Below are 15285 nucleotides of genomic sequence, written 5' to 3'. Positions count from 1 at the left end.
TCCATCAAAAATACAAAGTACTGATACACGCTACAACACGGATGAACGCTGAAAACATTACACCAAGTGAAAGAAGCCAGTCACTAAAGCCAGTGAGTGAAGTCCCTCAGTCGTGTCCGACTCTTTGTGACCCCATGGACGGTAGCCTGCACCAGGCTCCTCTGTCCATGGGACTTTCTAGGCAAGACTACTGGAGTGGGTTGCCATTTCCTTCTCCAGGGAATCTTCCTGACCCAGGGATCGAACCCAGGTCTCCCACATTGTAGACAGACACTTTACCATCTGAGCCAAGACCAGATACTGTACGATTATGTTTTCATTAAATGTCCAGAATAGGCAAATACACATAGAAAGCAGCTCAATGGCGCATGTGTGCAAAGGATGGAAAAGTGACAGCTAAAGGCTATGTATGAGGTTTCTCTAGGATGGCATTTTAAGAACAACAATTACTCGAATCTTATTTTTCAAAACTGCAAACTGCAATCCATTAGTGAGTTCAGGAAATCAATTCTGGTCAATTAATTGTTAGTCACAATCAACAGTTTTTTTTTTTTTTAATGGAATAGAATAGAAAATACCACAGAGAATAACGATGGTGTGATCACTCATCTAGAGCCAGATATCCTGGAATGTGAAGGCAGGTGGGCTTTAGGAAGCATCATTACGAACAAAGTTAGTGGAGGTGATGGAATTCCAGTTGAGCTATTTCAAATCCTGGAAGATGATGCTGTGAAAGTGCTGCACTCAATATGCCAGCACATTTGGAAAACTCAGCAGTGGCCACAGGACTGGAAAAGGTCAGTTTTCATTCCAATCCCAAAGAAAGGCAACACCAAAGAATGCTCAAACTACTACACAATTGCATTCATCTCACACACTAGTAAAGTAATGCTCAAAATCTCCAAGCCAGGCTTCAGCAATACGTGAACCGTGAACTTCCAGATGTTCAAGCTGGTTTTAGAAAAGGCAGAGGAACCAGAGATCAAATTGCCAGCATCCGCTGGATCATGGAAAAAGCAAGAGAGTTCCAGAAAAACATCTATTTTTGCTTTATTGACTATGCCAAAGCCTTTGACTGTGTGGATCACAAAAAAACTGTGGGAAATTCTGAAAGAGATGGGAATACCAGACCACCTGACCTGCCTCTTGAGAAACCCATATGCAGGTCAGGAAGCAACAGTTAGAACTGGACATGGAACAACAGACTGGTTCCAAATACGAAAAGGAGTACGTCAAGGCTGTATATTGTCACCCTGCCTATTTAACTTATATGCAGAGTACATCATGAGAAACGCTGGGCTGGAAGAAGCACAAGCTGGAATCAAGATTGCAGGGAGAAATATCAATAACCTCAGTTATGCAGATGACACCACCCTTATGGCAGAAAGTGAAGAGGAACTAAAGAGCCTCTTGATGAAAGTGAAAGAGGAGAGTGAAAAAGTTGGCTTAAAGCTCAACATTCAGAAAACTAAGATCATGGCATCTGGTCCCACCACTTCATGGCAAATAGATGGGGAAACAGTGGAGACAGTGTCAGACTTTATTTTTATGGGCTCCAAAATCTCTGCAGATGGTGACTGCAGCCATGAAATTAAAAGACGCTTACTCCTTGGAAGGAAAGTTATGACCAACCTAGATAGCATATTGAAAAGCAGAGACATTACTTAGCCAACAAAGGTCTGTCTAATCAAGGCTATGGTTTTTCCAGTGGTCATGTATGGATGTGAGAGTTGGACTGTGAAGAAAGCTGAGCGGGGAAGAGTTGATGCTTTTGAACTGTGGTGTTGGAGAAGACTCTTGAGAGTCCCTTGGACTGCAAGGAAATCCAACCAGTCCATTCTGAAGGAGATCAGCCCTGGGTGTTCATTGGAAGGACTGATGCTGAAGCTAAAACTCCAGTACTTTGGCCACCTCATGCGAAGAGCTGACTTATTGGAAAAGACCCTGATGCTGGGAGGGATTGGGGGCAGGAGGAGAAGGGGACGACAGAGGATGAGATGGCTGGATGGCATCACCAACTCAATGGACATGAGTTTGAGTGAACTCCGGGAGTTGGTGATGGACAGGGAGGCCTGGCATGCCCTGATTCATGGGGTCGCAAAGAGTCGGACATGACTGAGAGACTGAACTGAACTGAACTGAAGAACACAGTATGGATAAGAAATTTTGGTAAGACTAATTTAACTCTTATTTTTGTATATGTGCGTGTGTGAGTATACTGGGTCATGATGTAAAAGCTATTGTTTACTAGAAACTGCCATCTTTTTTAAGCTTGAAAGTGCTGAGCTCATAAGACCTTCAACACCCTTACTATGTCCTCCATTCCAAATCACCCCAAGGAAAGAAAAACAGCCATCATTTCTTTGCCACCAAAACAAATGAGTATGACAGAAAACTCAATTGCTATTGCCCATGGCTCCCAATGAAAATAAGCCCTAAAAGTTCATTTGCGAAAAACTGGACAAAAGTAAAGTTCATTCTGGGGATTAAAAAAAAAAAGATAACTGGTGAGAAAAGGGGAAATTAAAAATCCTTAAGAAGAAAGAAAATACTTTGGGGATAAAAATCCCTTAGATAAATTTATAATCTTCCCTCTAAATTAAAAGTAAGACTGCTACTCCAAATTTAAATCCCTAATTATCTCAGTCACATCTGTCATCTTCTTTGAAATTCCCATTTTGTTGGAATCACTTTATCATGTCCATATAACAGCTCTTGGACAGATTTTTAGAAAACTGACGGAAAAAACTCTTTAAGGAGCCACTGACTAGCACTTAAAAAATCAGAGTCTAACACTGTGCCATTACTTTTCTTTGTATTAAAAATCCAAAATTATAACAGGATTTTTATTTCATTCCTCATGGGCATGTTCTTCTTGACACTCCCAGGAAAGCAGTGTTCTCTAATGTAAACAGCAAATCACAATCATAGTCCATAGTGTAGCCAGCAAGCAAAAATAAGTAAATTCATAAAATAAAATAAGATAAATTGTAGACCGTAAGTTATTTTAACAAACAAAATAGGAAGAAAACTTGACAGAAGTAAGCCATGCAAGGAACTTCCAGTTCATATGAAGACTTTCCGTGCTGTTACATTCTCCAAAGATTTCTCCAAAGATTCCGTAATATCTTATCTTGCCACAGGAGGATGAGAACATCCCCATTTAAAGAGGAGAGAACACTGACAGAAGAGTACAAGAGGAAACTACAAGACTCGGAGGCTGAAAATCCAGGGCTCCTGTCTAATTGTGCCGCTAACTATGTGACAAGGGGAAATTCATTTAAAAATCTCTGCTTTGAGGGACAGGGTGGGTAGGGAGGTGGGGGAGGGGGGTTTCAGGATCAGGGAACACATGTATACCTGTGGCTGATTCATGTTGGGAAAGTATGGAAAAAACCATCAAAATATTGTAAATTATCCTCCAATTAAAATAATTAATTAAAAAAAGTCTTTTCCTAGTAAGTCCAATGCCAGGGGCTTCCTCAAAAAAAAAAAAAAAAATCTCTACTTTGGTTTTCTTAGGTTCAAAGTAGGGATAATAAAGCCTGACCTTCCTAGCAGAGCTGTTGTGAAGATCAAAGCTGAACATACTGACACATGGAAGCACACCCTGTAAACTGCAAAATAATGGACTAACATTCCAGTTCCTTAGCTGATTCAACACCTGAAACCCAACCAAGAGTGTGCTCTCATCTCCAATATGAATGGCAATGCTTCATGCCCACAGGTCGAGTGTGGGCAATGCCCCAAGCCATAATCCCAAACCTTAGCACTCCAGTTAAGGGGTGCTTAGTTGCTCAGTCCAATTCTCTGCGACCCCAGGGACTGTAGCCTGCCAGGCTGCTCTGGCCATGGGCTTCTCCAGGAGACAATACTGGAGTGGGCTGCCATGCCCTCCTCCAGGGACCGGTTAAGGGGATACTCTCTGTATTTCTTCAATCATAGCTAGGATGACCATACATCCCATTCATCAAGATCTGCCTCAGACTATTTAAACACTAGCATCCCTTTACTCTCTCAAAATTGCCCCAACTTGAATGATAAACTATATACAGTCACCCTAATTACAGCAGATATAATGTTGTAGCACCAAGAGGTGACAGGCAAGGTCTAGGTTTAGGACTCCCACTGTAGTTCCTGCTGCTGCTGCTAAAATCACTTCAGTCGTATCTGACTCTGTGCGACCCCATAGATGGTTGCCCACCAGGCTCCCGAGTCCCTGGGATTCTCCAGGCAAGAACACTGGAGTGGGTTGCCATTTCCTTCTCCAATGTGTGAAAGTGAAGTCACTCAATCGTGTCCGACTCTTCACGACCCCATGGACTGCAGCCCACCAGGCTCCTCCATCCATTGGATTTTCCAGGCAAGAGCACTGGAGTGGGGTGCCATCGCCCTCTCCGACTGTAGTTCCTAGTTCCTAGGGGCCCCTGAAAACCATTCCAAAAAGAAAAAAAAAAAAAAAAAAAAAACATTAGCAGAAATAATTAGTTTCTATGCAGAACCAAGGCCCCTTTTAATCAGTCTGCTGTTCCCAGGTCCCTTCTGAATAAAATCTCTGGTGCTAATGCACACAAATATTCTCTCATTCAGAGAACATTACAAACCCATAAAGTATTCCAGCCTTAATCAACACTTGGGAACTCCATCATAAGCAAGTGCATATACACATAAATCACAGAGCTAGGAATCTAAACCATGACACTGTGTCATCAACCTAAAATTCTGCGTGGCCTGAGATAAAACATTCAGCCTTTCTGAGCAGGTTTTCACTTCTGCTAATCTGGAACATGTCTGTCTCCTCCACTTCCATGGAGAGACCACATCAGCAAGCACTGTGATGTGCTCGGAATGCTTTGTAAAAGCAATGGAGTGCCATCCTTGAAAGCCTGTTAACTGACTGAGAAAGAACGCTGAGCTGAAATTGCATAAAAAAGCAAAACCTCTATGAGGTGACAGGTGGATTTTTCTCCCCTCCTTTCCTTCTCACATTTTTGATTCCATGTGTTACCAGGGGTGTGTGTAACAGGGTGAAAAGGGTCACCATAATGGTGAAATGCTGGCCCACTTAGTGCTAAGGAACTTTGTTGTTATAATTCTTAACCAGGGTCATGGACTCAAAGATTTATAGTTCAGTGTTAAGGGATCTATGAAGCCCCCAAATGATAAATAAATAAAGTAAGTGAGCAGAAATACTGCACATGACCACATTTTTCTTTGTTAAGTCAATAATGGCCAGTATAGAGGAAAGGACCCTCAAAAATAGAGGACACATTTCAGTGCTAGTTCAGCTACAAACTTGTATTGTTACCGTGGATAAGTCACTTTAATCTCTGTGTGCCTGTTTCCTTATGTTTCCAAAGGAAATACTTGCCTTATCCATTCAAGAGGTGGTGGTGAGGATAAGGGGAGAAAATACTGATGAAAGCCCCACTCTGCAGAGTCAAAGATTGTCATTTTTATCTCTTTTAAAATCACCATTAGATGCTGAGAGGAATTCTGTCTGGAGATGGTTCCTATTTACTTAGAAAGGAAATGCAAAAAAATAAGGAAAAACAAATAAAGATTCACATAATTAAAGTTCACCTTCACCTCCACTCTCTGGTCTCTGGATGTGCTGAGCCAAAGCACTCTGGGGAGGTGTGAAGACCACAAGTTCAGTTTCTGCCCAGCTCAGGCTGCTCAGTGACCAGTGTTTCACACTGATAAATGCCTCCCAAATCTCACAGCACAAAGTGAGAGTTCACAAGGTTACGTGCATTAATTAGCAGGATTCATTTGGATTCTGTATTCATCAAATGCAACAAGCAGCCATTCAATATTTGCCTGTTTGCACTACACTAAGGTCTCTAATTCAAAGATCCAGACAGAAAAACAAAATAAAACCCAAGAAATTAAACTAAAATAAACCGGCACCATCAGAATGTGCCTCAAAGTAAATTAAGCAGCTTTAAACCACAGCAAAAGGGTCTGCATAGGCCCACAGCAGAGACAGTATGCGTAATAAACGTGCAGGCTACAGAAGTGGGTCCCGCTGTAAAAGAAAGGAAAAATAAAGTGGTTCTAAGCAGAGACTACTTTTTGTGCTTTAACAAATTCCTCTTAATTCCTTCTGCTTAATTCCTTATTGATCTGTAATCCCTACAGGAAGACACATTATACGGTACCTTTTCAGATTCTTTTAAACTTTGTGAGTCTGTTCCCCACACTTAACTTCAATTAGTTTTACCTTCCTATATCTAAAATAAGCCTATATCCAAAATAAGCAACATTTTATAAGCAAATATTTGAGTTAGTATACAAAAGTAGATTCAGAGACTGACCACGATCCCTTATGTTTTCAAGGTCCTAGGTGGAAAGTACAGGGTGAAACAGAAAATGTCACTCATTTCAAAGCAGCTCAGAGGACTGTAGTTTTTTATTTTGGCTACAAAAATCATCTGGAGGAATTTCTATATACCTGAATGGTTAAGCCCAATCTTAGCCCCACTCAATCAGAATCTCTGGGGCCTAGATCTCCAGGCAATGGTACTTTTTCCATTATATGGCCAGGATATAGAACTGCTATCAAAGGACATGAATTTCACAGCTTACAGAAGTTCTAGGGCAAATCTAAACCAGAAAGAAAACAGGAAGACCTTCTACATTATCTTTAAGTCTGAGGTAAATGACCATCTCTTTCACCAAAAGCTCCCATAGGAACGACCTTCAGTGCCAACAGGGATCCCACTGGGAGATGAACACTGAGAGGAACAGCACTTTCTCTTCCCCCCTTTTCGCCATACCCTACCTGGACCAGTCTAATGCCAACTCAACACCAGAAATGCAAGAACTGAGCCAATACTTCCAAATCTGGAAGGCACTCAAATAGTGCCTTTTAAGCTCAGCTTCAGGGGTTTTGATGAGATTTAATTAAGCTCTAGGAAGGGGAACTAGGTCAACCCCTTGGTCTAGCATTCTGATAATGCACATCCCTTAATGAGCATTATTGGACAAGTCTAATAATAGTGACTTTTTTGGACAACCCTAACACCAGAGAAGACTCTACACATGGACATCACCAGATGGTCGACACCGAAATCACATTGATTACATTCTTTGCAGCCAAAGATGGAGAAGCTCTATATAGTCAGCAAAAACAAGACCAGGAGCTGACTGTGGCTCAGATCATGAGCTCCTTATTGCCAAATAAGATTGAAAATTCAGACTGAAATTGAAGAACGTGGAGAAAACCACTAGACCCTTCAGGTATGACCTAAATCAAATCCCTTATGACTATACAGCGGAAGTGAGAAATAGATTTAAGGGACTAGATCTGATAGACAGAGTGCCTGACGAACTATGGATGGAGGTTCGTGACACAGTACAGGAGACAGGAATCAAGATCATCCCCAAGAAAAAGAAATGCAAAAAAGGAAAATGGCTGTCTGAGAAGGCCTTACAAATAGCTGAAAAGAAGGAAAGCGAAAAGCAAAGGAGAAAGGAAAGATATACCCATTTGAACGCGGAGTTCCAAAGAACAGCAAAGAGATAAGAAAGCCTTTATCAGTGATCAATGCAAAGAAATAGAGGAAAACAATAAAATGGGAAAGACCAGAGATCTCTTCAAGAAAATTAGAGATACCAAGGGAACATTTCAGGCAAAGATGGGCTCGATAAAGGACAGAAATGGTATGGACCTAACAGAAGCAGAAGATAGTAAGAAGAGGTGGCAAGAATACACAGAAGAACTGTACGCAAAAGATCTTCACGACCAAGATAATCACGATGGTGTGATCACTCACCTAGAGCCAGACATCCTAGAATGTGAAGTCAAATGGGCCTTAGAAAGCATCACTACAAACAAAGCTAGTGGAGGTGATGGAATTCCAGTTGAGCTATTCCAAATCCTGAAAGATGATGCTGTGAAAGTGCTGCACTTAATATGCCAGCACATTTGGAAAACTCAGCAGTGGCCACAGGACTGGAAAAGGGCAGTTTTCATTCCAATCCCAAAAAAAGGCAATGCCAAAGAATGCTCAAACTACCACACAATTGCACTCATCTCACATGCTAGTAAAGTAATGCTCAAAATTCTCCAAGCCAGGCTTCAGCAATACATGAACCGTGAACTTCCAGATGTTCAAGCTGGTTTTAGAAAAGACAGAGGAACCAGAGATCAAATTGCCAGCATCCGCTGGATCATGGAAAAAGCAAGAGAGTTCCAGAAAAACATCTATTTCTGCTTTATTGACTATGCCAAAGCCTTTGTGTGGATCACAAGAAACTGGAAAATTCTGAAAGAGATGGGAATACTAGACCACCTGACCTGCCTCTTAAGAAACCTGGATGCAGGTCAGGAAGCAACAGTTAGAACTGGACATGGAACAACAGAGTGGTTCCAAATAGGAAAAGAAGTATGTAAAGGCTGTATATTGTCACCCTGCTTATTTAACTTATATGCAGAGTACATCATGAGAAACGCTGGGCTGGAAGAAGCACAAGCTGGAATCAAGATTGGGGGGAGAACTATCCATAATCTCAGATATGCAGATGACACCACCCTTATATCAGAAAGTGAAGAAGAACTAAAAAGCCTCTTGATGAAAGTGAAAGTGGAGAGTGAAAAAGTTGGCTTAAAGCTCAACATTCAGAAAACGAAGATCACGGCATCTGGTCCCATCACTTCATGGCAAATAGATGGGGAAACAGTGGAAACAGTGGCTTACTTCATTTTTCTGGGCTCCAAAATCACTGCAGATGGTGACTGCAGCCATGAAATTAAAAGACGATTACTCCTTGGAAGGAAAGTTATGACCAACCTAGACAGCATATTAAGAAGCAGAGACATCACTTTGTCCACAAAGGTCCATCTAGTCAAGGTTATGGTTTTTCCAGTGGTCATGTGAGAGCTGGACTATAAAGAAGGCTGAGCGCCGAAGAACTGATGCTTTTGAACTGTGGTGTTGGAGAAGACTCTTGAGAGTCCCTTGGACTGCAAGGAGATCCAACCAGTCCATCCTAAAGGAGATCAGTCCTGGGTGTTCATCGGAAGGACTGATGCTGAAGCTGAAACTCCAATACTTTGGCAACCTGATGTGAAGAGCTGACTCACCGGAAAAGACTCTGATGCTGGGAAAGATTGAGGGCAGGAGGAGAAGGGGAAGACAGAGGATGAGATGGTTGGATGGCATCACCGACTTGATGGACATGGGTTTGCGTGGACTCCGGGAGATGGTGATGACAGGGAGGCCTGGCGTGTTGCGGTTCATGGGTTTGCACAGAGTTGGACACGACTGAGTGACTGAACTGAACTGATAAGGAACAGTGGATAGGCATTCAAAGATACAAATGATGGCTAGAAATACAGAGATATTTCTAGGAGCTACCCTTTTAAATCTCCTGAAGAGTATCAATATCTCCAAACAGCAGGAGGTAAATTCCAGAGGCAAGGTGTCTTATATCATATCTCTGAGGCAGGCTAACCTGTTCTACCCTAACTCTGTCAACCTCACCAGATCCGAAAAGCACACAAATAGGGAAGGCGTTCTACACCCTTCCCTAAACCTTACTGAGGATGTCTTGGCGGGGGACAGTTTCGCTCTAACCCACAAATGGGGCCTGGGCTTTCTCCAATCATCCTCCCTAATCTAACAAAGAAAGGCAGAAGAAACTTCCCTGATTAAAACCATAAGGCTGAACTCCCCCAGGGACAAGAATGGAATTTTCTTGTTGCTGATTACCACAGGGACTCCAAAAATCTGTGCAGGCAGGGGCTAAGTGGCTGGGAATAAACAGACAAGTCCAACACAAAATTATGAGACATCAAGAAAACCAGGTTAAAAAAATTATCATGTAGCTTGTAAAAGAAAAAACAAAAGCAATCATAACTGTGCTTGAGTGACTTTCCCTTATAATATCCACAATTTCAATAATGTGATTACAATACCTTTAAGGTTAAGAAATACGTTTTACATATTGCTAATGTAAATTCATTGCTGAAACTAACCAAATCACTCTCCAAAATAAATAATTCCAGGAAATGCTCTCTATCATGTAGCACTCTTAGATAAAAGACACACACACCACATCTGAGTTATAAACAACTTATACCAACCTGGCTGTCCCGTGTTGGGAATCCATGATAACCTGGGGTCAGAGGCTCGTTCTGAGACAAAGAAAAGAAAAGAAAACCATAAGACAAAAGACAGTGTTAAGAATCATCAGAATCATCCAAAATGATCAGACATAAATTCCTGCAGTAGTTCCTAAGGTGTTCCACTGCTCTACTCCACTCTACCTATGAACATCTCTGAGTTCAGCATGCTATGCTATGCTAACTCACTTCAGTCGTGTCCGACTCTGTGTGACCCCATAGATGGCAGCCCACCAGGCTTCCCCATCCCTGGGATTCTCCAGGCAAGAACACTAGAGTGGGTTGCCATTTCCTTCTCCAATGCATGAAAGTGAAAAGAGAAAGTGAAGTCGCTCAGTCGTGTCCGACTCTTAGCGACCCCAAGGACTGCAGCCTACCAGGCTCCTCCGTCCATGGGATTTTCCAGGCAAGAGTACTGGAGTGGGGTGCCATTGCCTTCTCCAGAGTTCAGCATGCAGGATAGCAAAAACAAACAAACAAACAAACAAAAACAAATGAAAAACAGTATTTTCTTAGGAGCACTATCCATAAAGCACTGTGTTCCTCCTCATCCAGCTAAATGTTTGCTTCTCAGCGCCTCTCCAACAGAGCAGTCCAGGGATTTGGGGCAGATCAACTCCTAACTTCACACTATGGGACTCCAGCATGTCTGGCCCCTGAACTCTAAAAGCCAGTAGCACTCCCGAACACTGGACAACGAAAAACCTTCACATATTTCCAAAAGTACCATCGTTGGGAAGGGGACAGCATCACCCCTACTAAGAACTGCCTCTTGACCTGAACAAGTTTTGTCCCTTCCCTCTATCACTCTGCCTTCCTTCAGTTTTGCCCCTGTTCCAGACTTCCTCTACCATCCTACATCCTATGGACTCAAGTGACTCCTAATACGTATATGTGTTAAATTTATTAGGTTATTTGCACAATTTACTTTCCATATTATTTATAATTTAATTCATCTTTTTTTAAAGGTGTATCATACTGAGTAGGTCTTCCCAGGTGGCACCAGTGGTATAGAACCCACCTGCCAATGCAGGAGACATCAGACACATGGGTTCAGTCCCTCAGTCAGGAAGAACCCCTTGAGGAGGGAATGGTGACCCACTCCAGCATTCTTGCCTGAAGAATCCCATGGACAGAGGAGTCTGGCGGACTACAGTCCGTGGGATTGTGCAGAGTTGTACACAAATGAAGTGACTTAGCACGCACACACCCACATCATACTGAGTGTCTCATCTCCACATTAACCATTAAATCAAGATCCTTGAGGGCTAGAATGGTAACCAATAGAAGCTATGCAAACCCTAATTAAGTATAAGGTCATACCATATGAGCACTCACTCATGGCTTACTTGACTCATTCAGTCATTCAGTTTACATACATTGAATATCTTATATTTTGCAAGAACTGTTTAGATGACTGACAGAGTAAGAAAGATGAATAAAACAAGGCCCTTGCCTCCAAGGGAACTTTAGAATGGGAGAGGACACACATGCACATAAAGATGTAAATGAGAAAATAGTGTTTCTGTAGTTTTTTCAAGGTGCTCAATACAGCTACCTCAAAGATTCATCCTCTTCTTCAATTCATTTGTATTTCCACTCCTACTAGCAGAAGGTAAGTTAAGAATTTTCATTGACAGGACCTTCTTTTATGACAAGACAGTGAACCTTCCATCTAATGGTACATCTGCTTTGATTTCATCTACATCTTTGATCATCAAAAGTCCACACTCCTTTCAAAAACATGTAAGCGCAAGGTGTCAACTTAAGCTCCCTGCATAGACCCCATGTCTTGTTCATCATGATTTCCCCACAGTCAAGCACAGTGTCTAACACATGCTGGACATTCAAAAGAATGTGTAAATAAATAAACAAGGTTCAATAATCAGAAATTATTAGGCATCGTTGGAGCATAGAAAAAGCAAGAAAATTCCAAAAAAAACATCTGCTTCACTAACTATGCTAAAGGCTCTGACTGTGTGGAACACAACTAACTGTGGAAAATTCTTATGAGATGGGAATACGAGACCACCTTACCTGCCTCCGGAGAAATGTGTATGCAGGTCAGGAAGCAACAGTTACAACCGGACATAGCACAACAAACTGGTTTAAAACTGGGAAAGGAGTATGTCAAGGCTGTATACTGTCACTCTGCTAATTTAACTTATATGCAGAGTACATCATGTGAAATGCAGAGCTGGATGAAGCACAAGCTGGAATCAAGATTGCCAGGAGAAATATCAATAACCTCAGATATGCAGATGACACCACCCTTAGGGCAGAGAGAGAAGCGGAACTAAAGAGCCTCTTGATGAAGGTGAAAGGGGAGAGTGAAAAAGCTGGCTTAAAGCTCAACATTCAAAAAGCAAAGATCATGGCATCCAGTCCCATCACTTCATGGCAAATAGAGAGGGAAACAGTGACAGACATTATTTTCTTGGGCTCCAAAATCACTGCAGATAGTGACTGCAGCCACAAAATGAAAAGACACTTGCTCCTTGGAAGAAAAGCTATGACAAACCTGGACAGCGTATTAAAAAGCAGAGACATTGCTTTGCCCACGAAGGTCTTTATAAGTCAAAAGCTATGGTTTTTCCAGTAGTCATGTATGATTGTGAGAATTGGACCATGAAGAAAGCTAAATGCCAAAGAACTGATGCTTTTGAGCCATGGTGCTGGAGAAGACTCTTGATGGCATCACCAACTCAATGGAAGAGTGTGAATAAGCTCTGGGAGTTGGTGATGGACAGGGAAACCTGGTGTGCTGTAGTCCATGGGGTTACAAAGAGTCAGACACAACTGAGTGACTGAACTGAACTGGACTTCAAGGAGATCAAACCAGTCAATCCTTAAGGAAATCAATCCTGAATATTCATTAGAAAGACTGATGCTGAAGCTGAAACTCCAATACTTTGGCCACCTGATGCGAAGAGCTGACTCACTAGAAAAGACCCTGATGATGGGAAAGATTGAAGGCAGGAGGAGAAGGGGATGACAGAGGATGAGATGGTTGGATGGCACCACTGACTCGATGGACATGAGTTTGAGCAAGCTCCAGGAGGTGGTGAAAAACAGGGAACCCTGGCATGCTGCAGTCCATGGGGATCACAAAGAGTTGGACACGACTGAGCGACTGAACAAATTAAGCATTCAGTTGCTGACTCATACACAATTCAAGTTCTCTTTTTTTTATTCCTAAGTCTTTATTTTGGACATTTATAAATTGTCTTCCCAAAGAGAGTACACCAAAGATAATTGCCTTTAAAAATGATAGGTGCCAAAAAAAAAAAACTGATAGGTACCAAAACAATCATGAGAAAGAACAAAGTTGAAGGGCTAACATTACAAAGCTACAGTAATCAAAACAGTTTGATTTGATTTGAACAGACAGATAGACCAACGAGGTACAACTACGAGTCTAGACATAAACCCTTGCAGTTATGATCAACTGAGTTTTAAAAAGTGTGCCAAGAAAAACAATGGAAGAAAGAATAACCTTTTCAACAAATGGCGCTGGAACACCTGGATATCTCGTGTTGAAGAATAAAGCTAGAACTCTGTCTTATGCCATATACAAAATTAACTCAAGACAGATCATAGACCTAAAATCATACAACACTTAAAAGAAAACAAAGGAAATCTTCATGACCTTTGATTACATAATGGTTTCTTCGATATAACTACAAAAACACAAGTGACAAAGGAAAAACAGATTAAATGAACTTCATCAAAACTTAAAACCTCAGTACTTCAAAGGACACCATCACTTCTGGGGATCTAATACACACACAGTGATTACAGTTAACAAGACTGTATGATATACTTGAACTTTGCTAAGAGAATAGGCTGTAAATGTTCTCACCACACAGACACACACAAAGATAATTATGTAACAATGATGCAGGTGTTAGTTACAGCTATGGTATTAATCATTTTGCAATATACAAGTGTATCAAACCAACAAGTTGTACACATTAAACTTATACATTGTTAATGCCAATTATGTCTCAATACTGCTGGGAAGGAAAAGATACCATCAAGTTAGACAACAGAATGGGAGAAAATATTTGCAAATCCTTTGTCCAACAAGGGACTTGTATTCCAGAACATAAAAGAACTCCTAGACAAATAATCCAAATTTTTAAATGGGCAAAAGTTGTGAACAGGAAGTTCTCCAAAGAGGATATACAAATGGCCAGTAAGCACATGAAAAGATACTCAACACTGTTGGTCATTAGGAAAATGCACATCAAAACCATAATGAGAAATACACCCACTAGGACAGCTATAGTCAGACAGTCAGACAATAACAAGCATTATCAATGATACAGAGAAACTGGAATCTCACATTGCTGTTGGAAGTGCAAAATGGTGCCTCACTTTGGAAACAGTTTGGAAATCCCTCAAAATGTTAAAAAAAAAAAAGTGACCATGTGATCCAGCAATTCCACACTAGGTGTAACCAAAAAACTGAAAACATACATCCATAGAAAGCCTTGTACACAAATGTACATGGCAGAGTTATTTCATAATAGCCAAAAAGCAGAAATAATACAAATGTCCATCAACTGATGAATGGAGAGGCAAAGTGTGGTATATGTATAAGTGAGTATTATTTAGCAATAAAAAAGGAATGAAGTATTGGTAAAACAAAGATGAACTTTAAAATCATCATGCTAAGTGAAAAAAATCAGAGACAAAAGCCACAAATTATAATTTCATTTATAGGAGATATTCAGAATGGGCAAATCCATAAAGAAAGAAGATTAGTAGTCTAGGGACTAAAGGGAGTGACTGCTAGTGGGTACTGTGTTTTACTTTTGGTGATGGAAATGTCCTGGAATTAGTGATGATGGATTCACAACTCTGATTTTGCTGAAAACCCCAAAACACTAAACACCACTAAAAACACTTTAAAAGGGTGAGATTTATGGCCTGTGAATTATAGGTTAATAAACTTGTTATTTAAAAATACTAATAATAGGCAATGTTGGCTGGCTATTCTCACACTAAGTTTCACAGAGGAGACACCTGTAGCTTTATTGTTGTTACTCAGTTGCTCAGTCATGTCCAACTCCTTTGTGAACCCATGATTAGGTTCCTCTGTCCATGGGGATTCTCCAGGCAAGCATACCCATGGAGTGGGTTGCCAT

The 15285-nt window shown here is 41.2% G+C and overlaps 1 protein-coding gene across 25 annotated transcripts in view; it reads right to left on the bottom strand.

Annotated features, from left to right (window-relative positions):
- The window catches only part of RBFOX2 (RNA binding fox-1 homolog 2), a 292278-nt gene that overhangs the window by 189315 nt on the left and 87678 nt on the right, over positions 1 to 15285 (bottom strand). For 24 of the 25 annotated variants that reach the window (XM_025283539.3, XM_025283540.3, XM_044941364.2 and 21 more), the window contains exon 2: positions 10094 to 10144. The exons of the other annotated variant lie outside the window; for it this stretch is intronic. In XM_025283539.3, the coding sequence (XP_025139324.1) occupies positions 10094 to 10144 (51 nt within the window). The remainder of the gene's footprint in view (positions 1 to 10093; positions 10145 to 15285) is intronic. 25 annotated transcript variants of the gene reach the window in all.

The sequence above is a fragment of the Bubalus bubalis genome, chromosome 4 (genome assembly GCF_019923935.1).
Source record: "Bubalus bubalis isolate 160015118507 breed Murrah chromosome 4, NDDB_SH_1, whole genome shotgun sequence".
Taxonomy (NCBI): Eukaryota; Metazoa; Chordata; class Mammalia; order Artiodactyla; family Bovidae; genus Bubalus; species Bubalus bubalis.
This window is presented reverse-complemented; position numbering and strand designations above follow the sequence as displayed.